At 51.0% G+C, this 18803-nt stretch overlaps 1 protein-coding gene across 1 annotated transcript; it reads left to right on the plus strand.

Moving 5' to 3' along the window:
- Positions 1–1690: 1690 nt before the first annotated feature.
- Positions 1691–17085, plus strand: LOC132998909 (aggrecan core protein-like). The gene is made up of 18 exons (XM_061068655.1): positions 1691–1778; positions 2220–2311; positions 2550–2841; positions 3513–3687; positions 4879–5006; positions 5086–5379; positions 5572–5868; positions 5991–6165; positions 6254–6381; positions 6465–6755; positions 6835–6933; positions 7015–8838; positions 9004–9081; positions 15158–15316; positions 15397–15479; positions 15651–15795; positions 16762–16944; positions 17027–17085. The coding sequence occupies exons 1-18, from the start codon at positions 1691–1693 to the stop codon at positions 17083–17085; spliced, it is 4590 nt and encodes a 1529-aa protein (XP_060924638.1).
- Positions 17086–18803: the final 1718 nt, after the last annotated feature.

Consider the following 18803-nt stretch of genomic DNA (forward strand, 5'->3'; position numbering starts at 1 on the left):
TTCAAGTCTTCTTCAAACCGCTGATGTTCATTTATTGAATTATGATCATTTAGAGTCAAACAGACCATAAAGCACCAGATGAGTTGGGGGGGGGGGGGGTGGATACCACAGTGTGATTGACAGCTGGTACCGTCCAATGGGTGCAGGTGTAGATGGGCCTGATGAGGCTCCTCCCCCAGTCGAGTTGAACTCAAACACATCAGCAGCAAATTAGTGTGAAATACAAGAAGCTGGCAGCTTTTATTTTGAAAGGACGACCCCCCCCCCCCCCCTGGTGCTCCAGAGTGAGTTTCTCCTCTGAGTCTCTTTCCTCTGCTCACAGTCCAACATCCTCACAGAGCAACCAGAGCAACCAGGAGAGCAGAGCCCAGAGGAACCTCCACAGGTGAGAGCTTCTCTTCCTTCTCTCTTCCTCTCTGATAAACTGAGTCATACCACTCCTCCAGTACAGTGTGTATTAAACACACTGTAATTAATATTTACCTCTACGACATGAACACACATCTCTGTTAGCTGTCGGTCAATGTTGGCAAGAATTCAATTTGTCTCATGAACTGGACTAAATAAGTTTACTCTTCCTGAAGCTCTGTGATTCCTCCTCCACCTTATTTATCTTCATCGTTATGAATTTAAAAAAGATATTTAAAAGACTCTTTGTGTGAAAATAAGGGATTGAGTTTGTTGTTGTCACAGGAAAGCAGACAAGTGTTAATCTACTGGACAATCAAATCTTCTATGAATTGTAAAATGACAAACATTAGATTAAGCGTTGAGAAAAACAAGGATATAATATAATATGATACATTATAATACGATATAATATAATGTAAAATAGTAAATATTCTAATATAATATAATATACTGTAATATGATATAATATAATATTATATAATATAATACAATGCAATGCAATGCAATACAATACAATATAATATAATATACTTCTGAAAACAAGCTGAATCCTCTACTTGATTTTAAACAAACAAAATGGCAGAAAGACCTTATTAACATTCTTTAAAGCACAAAGTGTTAAAAAGTCCAAATAGTTTGAAATAGTAATAACTAAGGAACAACTGTAGCGTTATTAAATCCATAAACTGTAACTACAACAGGAAACAAATACGAATAAGGCAGCAACAGGTTATTGATGTGTTCCAGCCTCCATGGATCATAATTGATCTATTTATGAATCCTTGAAACCTGGACGTGTCTCAGACTGCAGCCCTGTCACCTCCGGCTCCTCCCACCATGCGTCACACAGGGTGAATGTGAGCAGTGTTGAGAACACAGAGCCTGTTTCAGGGGAACACCCCCCCCCCCCGGTCCGAGGGGCCCCTGAGTGTCTGTGGGAGGGGCCCTCACCACAGCAGCTGAATGAGCTCAGTGTGGAGCAGCTCCAACTCCAGCTGCTGGAGAAACGCCCTCCATGTTCCACCTTCAAAACACCAGCTTCTCCGGCTGAGGCTTTTATTCTGAAATGATGTTTAAAGCAGAAGAAGCTGGAAACACAAAATGTCGCATCCCCTCATCGTCATATAATTATAATAATTATAACCAGTTCAATGTCATGTCCTCATTCATCCACGTCATATAATGTGTCCTTTTTGATCATAACTACAGTGAAGTGTGAAATCTGAATATTCCATAAAGTGTTTGGTCATTTCCAGATGTTTTATCTTTCAGGTGCGATATGAAGCTGTGGCCAGTTTTAATGTGTTTGTGTCTGAGAGTCGTCTCAGGAACATTTGACCACGCGTACGAGGAGCAAGGCATCATGGGTAAGAGCTCGGACCTCAGACTGTGATGACTGAACCATAGATTTGCATAATAAAGACTAGATGTCTCGTCTGCGTTGCCGGCCAACGGAGACGAACGTCCACACATGGCGGCCATCTTGCTACAGGCAGCTCGCTCACCCATAACATTGTATTGGTAGTGGTAAATAACCATAACTTGCTAAATTTTCAAACGATTTTTAAACGGTTTGGTTTGTTATAAACGTCAGAGATGTAAATATGACACTGCATACTTATGAATATTTACGTTATTTTCTAAAATTTAATAATTTGTGTCAGTCCAGTTTCATTTGCAATAAGTAGAAGATCCGCTGCAAGAATAGATCAATGAAAGAAAAAGATGAAGGGATTTATTATATATATCTATGGACTGAACCTTGAACATTTGGTCACGTGTTCTTCTTCTTCGTGGTGTTTCCTCAGACCCGGAGGATGTTCTCAGTGTGAGCGTTCCCCTGGAGGGGCCACAGCGCCCTCTACTGGGAGGATCACTGGTGCTGCCGTGTTACTTTGAGGTGCGTTAATTATGAGAAAGATGTGACAGTGATACATCAGAAGATGATCCTCAGCTCACTCTGTGGCTCTGTGAAGCCTCTTTGACGTTTACTGTAAGTGTTATGATATCAGCTGCTGTTTTCCTCTGTGAACACATGGACACACTCTGCTGATGTGTATCACTGCCTTTGATTATCCTCACATCTGTGTTTCTCCTGGACATGACTCGCTGGTGAATGAGCTGGTTTCTGTTTGCAGGACCACACAGTTCCAGACCCAGGAGCTCCCACCATCACGCCGCTCTCCCACCGCATCAAGTGGAGCCTGGTCACTGAAGAAAAGGTCACGACCATCCTGGTGGCGTTGGAGGGACGGGTGCGTATCACAGACAGTTACCTGGACAGAGTTCATCTGCTGGAATATCCCCGAACACCAACTGACGCCAGCATCCAGATCTCCGAGCTGCGGGCCAGTGACTCGGGGGCGTATCGCTGTGAGGTGCAGCTCGGCGTGGAGGACGACCACGACCTCGTCCACCTGCAGGTTCAAGGTGAGGAGACCACACGGCTGGTCACATGATTCCACTTCATTAGTGACTATATTCCACTTAACAAACATGATTATTTAAAATGACCATAACTCAAAGGTCCAATAATGGGAGATTTATATTATTTATATATTTACAGGTATATTATTTATACAAAATATTCCGAGTCCCAGGAATCAGGTAAAAATCATGTATGTTATCAAATTGTTGTATTTTTGTGACATAAATTGGTGCATGTGAAATTCTTGGGACATGGCAGGCAGCATCTACACAGTAGACGGGCTTTACAAAAATTTAAAAAAAAAATTGGCATACCATATAACATATAACATATAACCTATAACATTTTAAAATATTAAAATGAAGCAGAAAAATATTATAATGAAGCAGAAAAATATTATAATGAAGCAGATGTTTACCGGGTGGAGTGGGGAATACCAGTGAATTTATGGAATTTAAAAATGTATTAAATAACATTCATCCCTGTGAATAATAATAATAATAATATACTACAAAATATAGTAGTTTTAATGTATTAAACTTGAAATCAGATCAAATCAAATATTTCGAATCAGTTTCTTAAAGTAAGTTAGTTTGGATGATCGGTCAAACTTAGTTTCTTGTTGTGTTCCTGACCGATAACAAACCTTCAAAGTCCTGGTTGACGTCCTCAGGCATCGTGTTCCACTACCGAGGCATCAGGGGGCGCTACAGCCTGACCTTTGACCAGGCGGCGGCGGCGTGCTCTCAGAACAGCGCCGTGGTGGCCTCGCCTGAACAGCTCCAAGCTGCGTTCGATGGCGGTTTCCACCAATGTGACGCCGGCTGGCTCTCTGATCACACAGTCAGGTCAGTCCGTGACCTCTGCGACCTCTGTTCTGCAAATACCAACAACACTCAACAAACTACACTCAAATACTGTGAAAGCACCAGGGACAACAGCTTAGCATCTTTGAGTGCATCACGTGACACCAGATTTCTGTCTTTTTCCATGAAAGTCTTTGTCTTATATGGTGGTAATAGACGATTCCACCGGGGTCTCCACAGCAGCCAGAGACAAACCAGTTCTTTCTCTATTACGGAACAAACATAAAACCACTCGAACCTGCAGCAGCTTGTGCTCTGTGGCAGCCAGTCTCTCTCTGTGGCAGCCAGTCCCTCTCTGTGGCAGCCAGTCTCTCTCTGTGGCAGCCAGTCCCTCTCTGTGGCAGCCAGTTTCTCTCTGTGGCAGCCAGTCTCTCTCTGTGGCAGCCAGTCTCTCTCTGTGGCAGCCAGTCTCTCTCTATGGCAGCCAGTCTCTCTCTGTGGCAGCCAGTCTCTCTCTGTGGCAGCCAGTCCCTCTCTGTGGCAGGCAGTCTCTCTCTGTGGCAGCCAGTTTCTCTCTGTGGCAGCCAGTCCCTCTCTGTGGCAGGCAGTCTCTCTCTGTGGCAGCCAGTTTCTCTCTGTGGCAGCCAGTCTCTCTCTGTGGCAGCCAGTCCCTCTCTGTGGCAGCCAGTCTCTCTCTGTGGCAGCCAGTCCCTCTCTTTGGCAGCCAGTTTCTCTCTGTGGCAGCCAGTTTCTCTCTGTGGCAGCCAGTCTCTCTCTGTGGCAGCCAGTCCCTCTCTGTGGCAGCCAGTCTCTCTCTGTGGCAGCCAGTTTCTCTCTGTGGCAGCCAGTCTCTCTCTGTGGCAGCCAGTTTCTCTCTGTGGCAGCCAGTCTCTCTCTGTGGCAGCCAGTCTCTCTCTGTGGCAGCCAGTTTCTCTCTGTGGCAGCCAGCTCGCCCTGGTTCAGCCGGAGCTCGGAGCCTCCTCCACATTCACCAGTTGAGATTCAGTCTAATGTCAAAGCTCCAGTACAGTTTATACAGTAGAGAAACTCCATCACCAGTGAGAGTCTTTCAGTCCAAAGCTGTTTCCAGCAGAAAGTAAAGAACTAACTGTCTCTACATACTAAGACAGAAACCAACAGGACCAGTGAAAAGGTGGAGAAGTCAAATGTTCCATCACAGGGAGAATTTTTAAAAGCTTTGACTTTTGTGATGATGACATCATTGATCCTCAGGTACCCGATCCACGACCCACGTGTGCAGTGCTACGGAGACAAAGAGGGGCTGCCGGGGGTCCGGACCTACGGAGTGAGGGACCTGAACGAGACCTACGACGTGTACTGCTTCTCAGAGAAGATGACAGGTTCTGTGCTCCACTCCACTCTCAGCTCCTCCTCTCATTCTTCACCCGGTCATTCTAACGAACGCTCTCTGTGGTGCAGGCAGAGTGTTCCACACGGCCGCAGCAGAGAAGTTCAGCTTCTCTGAGGCTGAGGCGGCCTGCTCCAATCAGGGAGCTCAGCTGGCCACCACCGGTCAGCTCCACCTGGCCTGGCAGGGGGGGATGGACGTGTGTAACGCCGGCTGGCTGCGGGACCAGAGCGTTCGATACCCCATCAACATCCGGCGGCCGCAGTGTGGAGGAGGTCTGCTGGGAGTGAGGACCGTGTGGCTGCACGCCAACCAGACAGGGTTCCCCCGTCCGGAAGCTCGCTACGACTGCTTCTGCTACACCGGTGAGTCCGTGTGAAGGCACGTGCACATCATCACGTGCACATCATCACGTGCACATCGTCACGTGCACATCGTCACATCCCTAACCCTATGTCAGGTGATTTTAAGAAGGTGACGTGGAGCCCGTGGTCAACGGGAGCAGGTTGAACAGTTTTAGAGTTCTCACACTCTTCTCTCTCCTCCATCCTCTTCAGAGTCTCCTGATGACGAAGGCTCCGGCCTCACAGAGGAGGGCAGTGGCGTTCTGAGCGTAACCACGGTGACGCAGCGCCCTGAGGTGTTCTTCAGAAGGACGACCACAGAGAGCGAAGCACTGGGAGAGCTGGAGACTCAGCGACCCACCGCTGTGGATTTCACAGAAAGTCCCACAGAGCTGCCGCTGCCTCAGCCGCCCAACGTCACCGAGCTGCTCACCGACCTGATCGAGTCCGTCACCGCCCGGCCCGGCGTCGGAAGAGAGCTCAGCAAAGGCTTCGTGATGCCTCCTACTGGTCAGTAATAGAGCTGCAGATGCATGTAATGAGTAAAAGTCCAGTGAGATTCACTGGTGATGAATATTTGGACATTAGAAACGTCTCCACAACCCAACCCTTCCTCTTGTTGGTGGGTGCAGGCGTGGTCTTCCATTACCGCTCTGCCTCCGGTCGCTATCGGTTGACCTTCGTGGAAGCTCAGCTGGCCTGTCAGAGCGCCGGAGCCTCCATGGCCACAGCAGAGCAGCTGCAGGCAGCGTATGAGGCCGGATATCACCAGTGTGATGCAGGATGGTTACTGGACCAGACTGTGAGGTGACTGGGAAATACATCTTCAGAGCAGGTGCAGAGATTCCTGAGCTGAAAAAGACTTGACAGCTCATCACATGTTGTTATTTTCCAGGTATCCCATCGTTTTCCCTCGAGAGAAGTGCGCTGGAGATCTTGGGGATCAACCCGGAGTTCGGTCGTACGGTCTGAGGCCTGGAGACGAGAGATATGATGTTCACTGCTACGTCGATGGGATCAAAGGTACGAAAGATGATGATTTGCTTTGACTTTTTATCTTGTTACGAAGTTCAGACGCTATCATCTGTTCCTCGGCTGCTGCTCAGGTGAGGTGTTCCATGTGGGATCTGCTGAGGGCTTCACCTTCGATGAGGCTTCGTCCAGCTGTCGAGAGCAGAACGCCGTGTTGGCCTCCCCAGGAGAGCTCTACGCAGCCTGGAGGACGGGTCTGGACAGGTGCCGTGCTGGCTGGCTGCTGGATCGGAGCGTCCGGTATCCCATCAACAAGCCTCGAGCCCAGTGTGGAGCCGGGAAACCTGGAGTGCACGCGGTGTACGATGGCCCCGACCAGACTCACTTCCCTGAACACGCCAGATTTGATGCGTTCTGTTTCAGAGGTAAACACTGAACTGTTCATGCTCATCAGTCGTCTCAGGAATCCCTTCATCTTTTTCTTTCATTGCTTTATTCCTGCAGCTGATCTTCTACTAATTGCAAATGAAACTGGACTGAACATCACAGAAATCCAGGAGGCGCTTCTGAACCTGACGTCCATCACTGAGTTGTTGAGGCCCGGTAAGAACAAATTCTTAGAACAAATCTGTTCCAATGTTTTATTTACCACATTCCTCACACTTTTCTGTTTTATGCTTTCAGCTGTTCCCTCTATCGCCCCTCCAATCCCTGTGGAGTCATCAGGCTCTGGTTCGGGTTCCGCAGACGGTAGTGCCTCTGGGGGTCCCTCAGGAGACCTCTCTGGTTCTGGAGACCAGGTTACCTCTGGAGACCTCTCTGGTTCTGGAAACCAGGTTACCTCTGGAGATCTCTCTGGTTCTGGAGACCTCTCTGGTTCTGGAGACCAGGTTACCTCTAAAGATCCCTCTGGTTCTGGAGACCTCTCTGGTTCTGGAAACCAGGTTACCTCTGGAGATCTCTCTGGTTCTGGAGACCTCTCTGGTTCTGGAGACCAGGTTACCTCTAAAGATCCCTCTGGTTCTGGAGACCTCTCTGGTTCTGGAGACCAGGTTACCTCTAAAGATCCCTCTGGTTCTGGAGACCTCTCTGGTTCTGGAAACCAGGTTACCTCTGGAGATCTCTCTGGTTCTGGAGACCAGGTTACCTCTGGAGATCTCTCTGGTTCAGGAGACCTCTCTGGTTCTGGAAATCCGGTTGGCTCTGGAGACCTCTCTGGTTCTGGAGACCTCTCTGGTTCTGGAAACCAGGTTGTCTCTGGAGATCTGGCTGGTAGCGGGAGTGCAGAGCTGCCCAGTGGAGTGTCTGGTCTTGGTAGTGCAGATGCTTCTGGATCAGGTCTTAGTGGAGGAGAATCTGGGATCGCTGTGGTTTTCTCAGGATTTGACAGTTTGGGCTCTGGAGAGGGCTCAGTTTCAGGAGGATTCCAAGAAGCTGGAGAGGGAAGCACAGGAATCCTGATGTTCCCTTCATCTGAAGTGGGCTCTGGAGTGCTCAGTGGCAGCGGGGACCTGTCTGGATCTGGTGCTGGATTTGTGTTAAGCTCTGGGGAAAGTGAACAATTCTCTGGCATGCCATCCGGTTTCATCACCAGTCAGGACTTTTCTGGGTTCAGCGGTTTCCCATCAGGATTTTCCTCTGGAAGTGGACACTCAGGAGAGCTTTCAGGAAGTGGAGACGCTCAAATCTCACTGATTGATGGTGAATTGATTGATGTGTCCTCTCCGATTACCAACAAGGAGCATGAACTTGGTGGAGACCGGCTGGTGTTCAGTGGATCTGGAGACATTTCAGGTTCTGGGATTCTCAGTGGCGATCACAGCGGCTCTTCTTCAGGAAGTGACTCATGGTTCTTCTCAGGCGTGACCTTGGTGGGGTCAGGGTTCACTGAGCTGTCAGTGTCATCCTCTGGAGAGCAGGAAGCCTCTGGGTCTTTACTCTACAGCTCTGGACAAGGAAGTGGTGGACACTTGTCTGGGTTTGGTAGCTCAAGTTTCATCTCTGGGTTCACTTCAGGAATGTCTGCATCAGGAATGTCTGCATCAGGATGGTCTGGATCGAAGTCCTCTACCAGCGGAGAAGGCAGTGTCACATTTGTGTCTGGAGATTTCCTGACAGAAGCATCTGGAGATGCTCTGTCTCTGGAGCTGGGACAGGGGTCTGCAGTGTACAGTGGAGAAGGAAGCTGGAGCAGCAGCGGCGACGATACGTCCTCAGGCAGCAGCATCTCCTCTGGACTTTCCTCTGGACTTTCCTCTGGACTTTCCTCTGGACTTTCCTCTGGACTTTCTTCAGGACTTTCCTCTGGAGATCTTCCCCAGGCGCTGCTGCCCTCGACCTCGGGATGGAGGTTAACAGAGAGCACAACAGGACCAGAGGAAGCTGATGTATCTCAGACTCACGATGAAGTTCACGTGACCCGTGGTCCTGGCCTCGCCCCCGCAGGACTAGCTGCTCCTCCCACCGCAGAGACACAGGGCATTGTGGGAAAAACAGCCACAGTGGAAGGTAGGCCAACATACTTTATTCTTTAGTCTTTAAGTTTATATTTGTGTCGTGCTTGTACTGTACTATGACCTGTTTTATTTTGAACCTTGATACTGGAGCAGTACTTGTGCCATAGATCATAAGACTGAGTTCCTGTGTGTTTATGGTTCTTTACCTGTTTGTCAGGTGACGTTGACCCGTGTGATCCGAACCCCTGCGGTGACGCTGGCTGCTCGGTGGAGGGCGGAGCTGCTCTCTGCCACCGTGAGTCTCTTTGACTTATGTCCCTGAACTTCTTTAATTTGCATATGTTGCATGTTTTAATGTTGTGGTTCTTTTTCAGATGAACATTAACTGTGATGTTATTTTCTGAATCTAAACTCTGTCTTGTCTCCTGCTGTTCTGTCCCGATGTGTTTGCATCTGACTTCACGTTCCGTGTTGGAGTTCTTCATCGTGTCTTTGTGTGTTTGTGGGTTTGTGTGTTGACTGTTTGTCAGACATGTATCAGCTCTATGAGGTTGTGCAGCCTGCGTGTCACGTGTTACGTTCTTCAGTCATATATGTTGTTTTTGGTTTGCTGTGCCAGGAAATCGCTTCCAACCTGCTGCCTGCATGACAAACCTCATGTGTGTTGTCTGGCATCATACATGTGTGTGTTCTGCATCATGTGTGTGATCTGCATCATGTGTGTGATCTGCATCATGTGTGTGTTCTGCATCATGTGTGTGATCTGCATCATGTGTGTGATCTGCATCATGTGTGTGTTCTGCATCATGTGTGTGTTCTGCATCATGTGTGTTCTCTGCATCATGTGTGTGTTCTGCATCATGTGTGTGTTCTGCATCATGTGTGTGTTCTGCATCATGTGTGTTCTGCATCATGTGTGTGATCTGCATCATGTGTGTGTTCTGCATCATGTGTGTGTTCTGCATCATGTGTGTGTTCTGCATCATGTGTGTTCTCTGGCATCATACATGTGTGTGATCTGCATCATGTGTGTTCTCTGGCATCATACATGTGTGTGTTCTGCATCATGTGTGTGTTCTGCATCATGTGTGTGATCTGCATCATGTGTGTTCTGCATCATGTGTGTGTTCTGCATCATGTGTGTGTTCTGCATCATGTGTGTGTTCTGCATCATGTGTGTGATCTGCATCATGTGTGTGTTCTGCATCATGTGTGTTCTGCATCATGTGTGTGTTCTGCATCATGTGTGTGATCTGCATCATGTGTGTGTTCTGCATCATGTGTCAGTTCTGCATCATGTGTGTGTTCTGCATCATGTGTGTGATCTGCATCATGTGTGTGTTCTGCATCATGTGTGTGATCTGCATCATGTGTGTGTTCTGCATCATGTGTGTGTTCTGCATCATGTGTGTGTTCTGCATCATGTGTGTGTTCTGCATCATGTGTGTGTTCTGCATCATGTGTGTGTTCTGCATCATGTGTGCAGATAACACACATCCTCTCCTCTCCTCCTCCTCTCCTCCTCTCCTCCTCTCCTCCTCCTCTCCTCTCCTCCTCCTCTCCTCCTCTCCTCTCTCCTCTCTCCTCTCCTCCTCTCCTCCTCTCCTCCTCTCCTCCTCTCCTCCTCTCCTCCTCCTCTCCTCTCCTCCTCCTCTCCTCCTCTCCTCTCTCCTCTCTCCTCTCCTCCTCTCCTCCTCTCCTCCTCTCCTCCTCTCCTCCTCCTCTCCTCCTCTCCTCTCTCCTCTCATCCTCTCCTCCTCTCCTCCTCCTCTCCTCTCCTCCTCCTCTCCTCTCTCCTCTCATCCTCTCCTCCTCTCCTCCTCCTCTCCTCCTCTCCTCCTCTCATCCTCTCCTCCTCTCCTCCTCTCCTCCTCCTCTCCTCTCCTCCTCTCCTCCTCCTCTCCTCCTCTCCTCCTCTCCTCCTCTCTTCCTCTCATCCTCTCCTCCTCTCCTCCTCTCATCCTCCTCTCATCCTCCTCTCCTCTCCTCCTCCAGAGGTAGACCTGTGTGACTCCGACCCCTGTGCCAACGGAGCCACGTGTGTGTCGGGTTCATCCTCCTCCTCCCCTCCTCTCCTCCTCTCTTCCTCTCCTCCTCTCCTCCTCCTCTCCTCCTCTCTTCCTCTCCTCCATCTCTCCTCCTCCTCTCTTCCTCTCCTCCTCCTCTCCTCCTCTCCTCCTCTCCTCCTCTCCTCCCCTCATCCTCTCCTCCTCCTCCTCTTCTCTCCTCCTCTCCTCCTCTCTTCCTCTCCTCCTCTCCTCCTCCTCCTCTTCTTTCCTCCTCTCCTCCTCTCTTCCTCTCCTCCTCCTCTCATCCTCTCCTCTTCTCCTCCTCTCCTCCTCTCATCCTCTCTTCCTCTCCTCCTCCTCTCCTCCTCTCCTCCTCTCCTCCTCTCCTCCTCTCCTCCTCTCCTCCCCTCATCCTCTCCTCCTCCTCCTCTTCTCTCCTCCTCTCCTCCTCTCTTCCTCTCCTCCTCCTCTCCTCCTCTCCTCCTCTCCTCCTCTCCTCCTCTCCTCCTCCTCCTCTTCTCTCCTCCTCTCCTCCTCTCTTCCTCTCCTCCTCCTCCTCTCATCCTCTCCTCCTCTCCTCCTCTCCTCCTCTCATCCTCCTCCTCTCCTCCTCCTCTCCTCCTCTCCTCCTCTCCTCATCCTCTCCTCCTCTCTTCCTCTCTTCCTCTCCTCCTCCTCCTCTCCTCCTCTCCTCCTCTCCTCTCCTCCTCTCCTCCTCTCATCCTCCTCTCCTCTCCTCCTCCAGAGGTAGACCTGTGTGACTCCGACCCCTGTGCCAACGGAGCCACGTGTGTGTCGGGTTCATCCTCCTCCTCCTCTCCTCCTCCTCTCCTCCTCTCCTCCTCCTCTCCTCCTCTCCTCCTCTCCTCCTCTCCTCCTCCTCTCCTCCTCTCCTCCTCTCATCCTCTCCTCCTCTCCTCCTCCAGAGGTAGACCTGTGTGACTCCGACCCCTGTGCCAACGGAGCCACGTGTGTGTCGGGTTCATCCTCCTCCTCCTCTCCTCCTCCTCTCCTCCTCTCCTCCTCTCCTCCTCTCCTCCTCTCCTCCTCCTGTCCTCCTCTCCTCCTCTCATCCTCCTCTCCTCTCCTCCTCCAGAGGTAGACCTGTGTGACTCCGACCCCTGTGCCAACGGAGCCACGTGTGTGTTGGGTTCATCCTCCTCCTCTCCTCCTCTCATCCTCTCCTCCTCTCCTCCTCTCCTCCTCTCTTCCTCTCCTCCTCTCCTCCTCTCCTCCTCTCCTCCTCTCCTCCTCTCCTCCTCTCATCCTCCTCTCATCCTCCTCTCCTCCTCTCTTCCTCTCCTCCTCCTCTCCTCCTCCTCTCCTCCTCCTCTCCTCCTCTCCTCCTCCTCTCCTCCTCTCTTCCTCTCCTCCTCCTCTCCTCCTCTCCTCCTCTCCTCCTCTCCTCCTCTCCTCCTCTCCTCCTCTCCTCCTCTCCTCCTCCTCCTCTTCTCTCCTCCTCTCCTCCTCTCCTCCTCCTCTCCTCCTCTCTTCCTCTCTTCCTCTCCTCCTCTCTTCCTCTCTTCCTCTCCTCCTCTCTTCCTCTCCTCCTCCTCTCCTCCTCTCCTCCTCTCCTCCTCTCCTCCTCTCCTCCTCCTCCTCTTCTCTCCTCCTCTCCTCCTCTCCTCCTCCTCTCCTCCTCTCTTCCTCTCTTCCTCTCCTCCTCTCTTCCTCTCTTCCTCTCTCCTCTCCTCCTCTCCTCCTCTCTTCCTCTCCTCCTCTCTTCCTCTCCTCCTCCTCTCATCCTCCTCTCCTCCTCCTCTCCTCCCCCATTCATCCTCTCCTCCTCTCCTCCTCTCCTCCTCTCCTCCTCTCCTCCTCTCCTCCTCTCCTCCTCTCCTCTCCTCCTCCTCTCATCCTCCTCTCCTCTCCTCCTCCAGAGGTAGACCTGTGTGACTCCGACCCCTGTGCCAACGGAGCCAAGTGTGTGTTGGGTTCATCCTCCTCCTCTCCTCCTCTCTTCCTCTCCTCCTCCTCCTCTCTTCCTCTCTTCCTCTCCTCCTCTCCTCCTCTCCTCCTCTCATCCTCCTCTCCTCCTCCAGAGGTAGACCTGTGTGACTCCGACCCCTGTGCCAACGGAGCCACGTGTGTGTCGGGTTCAGACTCCTCCTCTCCTCCTCTCCTCCTCCTCTCCTCCTCCTCTCCTCCTCTCTTCCTCTCCTCCTCTCCTCCTCTCCTCCTCTCATCCTCTCCTCCTCTCCTCCTCCAGAGGTAGACCTGTGTGACTCCGACCCCTGTGCCAACGGAGCCACGTGTGTGTCGGGTTCAGACTCCTCCTCTCCTCCTCCTCTCCTCCTCTCTTCCTCCTCTCCTCCTCTCCTCCTCTCTTCCTCTCCTCCTCTCTTCCTCTCCTCCTCCTCTCATCCTCTCCTCCTCTCCTCCTCCAGAGGTAGACCTGTGTGACTCCGACCCCTGTGCCAACGGAGCCACGTGTGTGTTGGGTTCATCCTCCTCCTCTCCTCCTCTCCTCCTCTCCTCCTCTCCTCCTCTCCTCCTCTCCTCCTCTCCTCCTCTCATCCTCCTCTCCTCTCCTCCTCCAGAGGTAGACCTGTGTGACTCCGACCCCTGTGCCAACGGAGCCACGTGTGTGTTGGGTTCATCCTCCTCCTCTCCTCCTCTCCTCCTCTCCTCCTCTCCTCCTCTCCTCCTCTCCTCCTCTCCTCCTCTCATCCTCCTCTCCTCTCCTCCTCCAGAGGTAGACCTGTGTGACTCCGACCCCTGTGCCAACGGAGCCACGTGTGTGTCGGGTTCATCCTCCTCCTCCTCTCCTCCTCCTCTCCTCTCCTCCTCCTCTCCTCCTCTCCTCCTCTCCTCCTCTCATCCTCCTCTCCTCTCCTCCTCCAGAGGTAGACCTGTGTGACTCCGACCCCTGTGCCAACGGAGCCACGTGTGTGTCGGGTTCATCCTCCTCCTCCTCTCCTCCTCCTCTCCTCTCCTCCTCCTCTCCTCCTCTCCTCCTCTCCTCCTCTCATCCTCCTCTCCTCTCCTCCTCCAGAGGTAGACCTGTGTGACTCCGACCCCTGTGCCAACGGAGCCACGTGTGTGTCGGGTTCCTCTCCTCCTCTCCTCCTCCTCCTCTCCTCCTCCTCTCCTCTCCTCCTCTCCTCCTCTCCTCCTCTCCTCCTCTCCTCCTCTCATCCTCCTCTCCTCTCCTCCTCCAGAGGTAGACCTGTGTGATTCCGACCCCTGTGCCAACGGAGCCACGTGTGTGTTGGGTTCATCCTCCTCCTCTCCTCCTCCTCTCCTCCTCCTCTCCTCCTCTCTTCCTCTCCTCCTCCTCTCTTCCTCTCCTCCTCCTCTCATCCTCCTCTCCTCTCCTCCTCCAGAGGTAGACCTGTGTGACTCCGACCCCTGTGCCAACGGAGCCACGTGTGTGTCGGGTTCAGACTCGTACTCGTGCTTGTGCCTGCCGAGCTACGGAGGGAAACGCTGTGACGTGGGTACGAGAGCAGCTTCAGCTAATCCTTACTAACTAATCCTTACTAACTAATCCTTACTAACAACGGCCTGAAACAACAGATGCTAAACGTCAGGTAGCATCACGGTGACTCGTGAGGAATCATGCAGACGTACCAGGTGTAACTGTGGCGATCCGTTCTACCACTGGACCACAGTGAAGTAACTAAAGGTCGACCCAAATCACACAAACACATATTTCAGAGTTCCAGGGGATAATGGAGTTCAGTGCAGGTGACTTTGCTAAATCCTTGAGATTAGAATCTTTTTACACACGTGAAGGTTGAAGTTCCACCGTGAATAAACATCACACCAGATTATTTCTGGATACCTGCAGTATACTGAATCTGGGCTGTACCCGAAGTCTCTGAAAGAGCAAATGAAGCCAAAATTGTCTGTGGGACTAAATATTCTTTGGGGAATGGAAGTGGATAAATATGTCTTTGTGTCATTTGGGTAAACTGGTCCTTTGACATCAAACCATCAGAGTACAGCAGGAGAGTGAATGAAGCCTTTGAATGTTTCACCAAAGGAACATTTTACAAATGCATAATTAGATTCCTGCTGTGCACGGAGCTGAAGGGGAGTATTGTATGTGACTTTCCATTCTGTGGGGGGTGTTTGTTTTATTCCTCATGATGCCGGACGGGGCCGTGCAGTGGGTAAGACGTGTGTGTGTGTGAAACTGAAACACTTCCTGGGCTGTGAAGCATCTCAAACTCTGTGTCGAGGCCTGAACACTAAAACCACAGTGAGAGGAAGAACCTCTTCTCAGAAACAGCTTCAGTTTAAAACCCATGTGTTCATGTGGATGAGGAATCATGTGAAAGTCCTGGTCTGGGTCTCAGAGCTCTGAATCAGAACATGAACCTGTGTCCCGCTGTTCCCTCCTCGCTGCGGCTGCAGATGAGCAGCAGTGTGAGGACGGCTGGACGAAGTTCCAGGGGAACTGTTACCTGCACCTGTCTGACAGAGAGACGTGGCTGGACGCCGAGCAGCGCTGCCGGGACCGGAACGCCCACCTGGTCAGCGTCATCACGCCAGAGGAGCAGGACTTTGTCAACTGTGAGTTCAGAATGAGTTCAGACTGATGCCAGAGACAGGAAGTAGAACAAGTCCTGATGAAAGTCCACGTGTCTTTGCAGCAAACGCTCAGGACTATCAGTGGATCGGCCTGAATGACAAGACGGTGGAGAAGGACTTCCGCTGGACAGACGCTTCTCCTCTGGTGAGTCCTGATGAACCTCGTGTGGTCGCTCAGCTCCTGAGGCTTCACGCTCAAACTGGGAGGAGCCAACACACTGTGGACGCTTAAATCCATCTCATGTTTTCACTTCCACGAATTCTGCTGCACAGATTTCAAATGTGTGTGTTTGTGTGTGTGTGTGATTCTCTACAGCAATTTGAGAACTGGAGGCCGAACCAGCCGGATAATTACTACAACTCCGGAGAAGACTGCGTGGTGATGATCTGGCACGAGAGCGGCCAGTGGAACGACGTGCCGTGCAACTACCACCTGCCGTTCACCTGCAAGAAGGGTCCAGGTAACCTTCTGCTTATTATTACTGTTGATCAGGGAGCTACTGAAAGATCAGGGTTCTCCTCCTGATGGACTTCACTCTGGTTTGGTCTCCACCCACAGAGAAGTCCTTGTTTCAAGCTGCTAATCAAGAAGGGTCTTATGGTCCTGGTGTCTTGAGGTCTTGAGGTCTTGGGGTCTTTGGGGTCTTGGGGCCTTGGGGTCTTGGGGTCTTGAGGTCTTGGGGTCTTGGGGTCTTTGGGGTCTTGTGGTCTTTGGGGTCTTGTGGTCTTGGAGCCTTTGGGGTCTTGTGGTCTTGGAGCCTTTGGGGTCTTTGGGGTCTTGGGGTCTTGGGTTCTTGGGTTCTTGGGGTCTTTGGTGTCTTGGGGTCCTGGGGTCTTTGGGGTCTTTGAGGTCTTGGGGTCTTGGGGTCTTGGGGTCTTTGGGGTCTTGGGGCCTTTGGGTCTTGGGGCCTTGGGGTCTTGGGGTCTTGAGGTCTTGGGGTCTTGGGGTCTTTGGGGTCTTGTGGTCTTTGGGGTCTTGTGGTCTTGTGGTCTTGGAGCCTTTGGGGTCTTGTGGTCTTGGAGCCTTTGGGGTCTTTGGGGTCTTGGGGTCTTGGGTTCTTGGGTTCTTGGGGTCTTTGGTGTCTTGGGGTCCTGGGGTCTTTGGGGTCTTGGGGTCTTGAGGTCTTGGGGTCTTGGGGTCTTTGGGGTCTTGTGGTCTTTTGGGTCTTGTGGTCTTGGAGCCTTTTGCGTCTTGTGGTCTTGGAGCCTTTGGGGTCTTTGGGGTCTTGTGGTCTTTGGGGTCTTGGGGTCTTTGGGGTCTTGGGGTCTTGGGTTCTTGGGTTCTTGGGGTCCTGGGGTCTTTGGGGTCTAGTGGTCTTTGGGGTCTTGGGGTCCTGGGGTCAGGTTGACTGGCGACTCTGACCACAGGTATGAATGAGCACATGAATGGTTGACACATGGTTCCCCCCGTGTCCTCTGGTCCTCAGTGTCTTGTGGCGCCCCCCCGGAGGTGGACCACGCCCACATGTTTGGAAACAGGAAGGAGGAGTATCCTGTGAACTCCATCATCCGGTATCGATGCGACGCAGGGTTTGCACAGCGCCACCTACCGGTGGTGCACTGTAAGGCAGACGGACGGTGGGAGGAGCCTCAGGTGCAATGTACTGACGGTGAGTCGCTCTACATTTATCAGATCTACATCAGAACTCCTGTTTGGTTCCTGTCACTCAACCTTCTCCTCCCTCGCCGCAGTGAAAGCCAGAAGAAGAACCCAGCGGAGGAGCAGGAGTCCAGCAGCCGAACTCCACTGAGGAGAGAAGGAGAAGAAACCATCGGAGTAGAAGAACATTTCAGTGAAGAGGATTTGAAGAGTAGCATTTCTGGATGGTGCTGTTCAATCCCTTGATAATATATTTCACTAGATACATAATTTTATTGTTTTGATTATATTTTCATGGAGTGTGTTGTAATATATTTGTGTTTGTGGAAATCCTTAGTGTTATATGAGCTGTAGATCTGTATCACACAGATTCCTGTTGGTGTAGATCTGCTTCACGATGTTTGTTTGTTTCCTGTTTGAACAGATGAGAGACTTTCCACAGTTTATTCTCTGTATCGTCTCTGCTGGTTTTCACACTCAGGACATCTGTCCTCATTCTGTGTCCTTCAAAAAGCAGCTCGCTGTCCTGCAGCTCAGGAAACACACGGACACGTTCTGCACAACCTGCATTTTAGATTTAAGTATCTCAAACTATAACTAGTTATATTATAGTATATATATTTTTCAGAAATATGAATTAAGATTTTATTATTTATCCCAACTTGAGTGGAAACAGGAAAAGAACATAACTGGTGATATTCAAACAAAGAGAAACCACACAAACCTCTGTGTTTGTGTATTTAGTAATGGAGGTGATTTAAACAGATTGTATTTATTGGTTCCACTCGGTGAGATCGAGGGGGGGGGGGGGGGTCGGGCAGATCCATAATGCAGATTTATTAGATTTAAAGTGTAGCCACAGTTTGTGGTTTGAGTCTTGTGTTGTCTATGTTTAGTGTCTGTGCAGTGCACAGTGTCTGTGGAACAATGAACCTGTTCTATCTGTTTTACTTCTGTACCTCAGAGGAAATGACGTCGCTGTAACACACAGTGTGAACTGCTTTCCTGTGTGCACTTGTTTTGTGTGGTTGTTGTGTACGTGGAGGCTGTGCCTCCTTCAAACTGCACTCCACTGCTGAGAGGAGCTTCAGGAGGAGCTTCAGGAGGAGCTTCAGGAGCAGCTTCAGGAGGAGCTTCAGGAGGAGCTTCAGGAGGAGCTTCAGGAGGAGCTTCAGGAGGAGCTTCAGGAGGAGCTTCAGGAGGAGCTTCAGGAGCAGCTTCAGGAGGAGCTTCAGGAGGAGCTTCAGGAGGAGCTTCAGGAGGAGCTTCAGGAGGAGCTGCACATCGACGAGCTGTCACTGATTCAAGGAGGAATCTGCTGATACTCTGCATTTCTTTCTTAATCTCATGTAAATCTGATGTATGTCATTTCTCTGCCATGAGGCCACGCCCACAGACATGAATGAGTCTCACTGTCAAACTGACTCAAGTTTCATAAAACAACAGCAGCTGTTTTAGAGGAAATCCCTGAAACTTTTCCATGTTCATACTGGAAAACATAAAGAACTGAAATGTAAACACAAGCACACAGTGACTGTTTATTTCCACACGTTCCAGACACTGACTCAGTGAGTCTGTGGCTCAGGTGAGACCAACAGTTAATGTGTGTTTACTCAGCAGGGCGGGTTGCACATGGCGTCAGTGTTAGTGACTGAACAGAGGCCTTTTCTCTGAGCCCCCCCCCCCCCCCCCCATCACATGGATCCTCTGCTCTCATGAGAGGTGGAACATGTTTATAACCTCAAACACGTGGTCACGGACATATGTAGCGTGTCCTTGAAAGGAAAGATATTATGATCAGGGCCCGAGCACCCGATTGTATTTCCAATTTCTATTTCCCTTTTTGGGCTTTTTCAGGCCTAGACGCTC

The sequence above is a fragment of the Limanda limanda genome, chromosome 3, assembly GCF_963576545.1.
Source record: "Limanda limanda chromosome 3, fLimLim1.1, whole genome shotgun sequence".
Taxonomy (NCBI): domain Eukaryota; kingdom Metazoa; phylum Chordata; class Actinopteri; order Pleuronectiformes; family Pleuronectidae; genus Limanda; species Limanda limanda.

Bases quoted from the DNA above. Each gene is read 5' to 3' on its own strand.
- LOC132998909 (XM_061068655.1), top strand. From the start codon at position 1,691: ATGAAGCTGTGGCCAGTTTTAATGTGTTTGTGTCTGAGAGTCGTCTCA. The intron at 5,007-5,085 runs GTTCTGTGCTCC...TCTGTGGTGCAG, and splicing joins CTTCTCAGAGAAGATGACAG to GCAGAGTGTTCCACACGGCC. The intron at 6,934-7,014 runs GTAAGAACAAAT...TTATGCTTTCAG, and splicing joins CACTGAGTTGTTGAGGCCCG to CTGTTCCCTCTATCGCCCCT.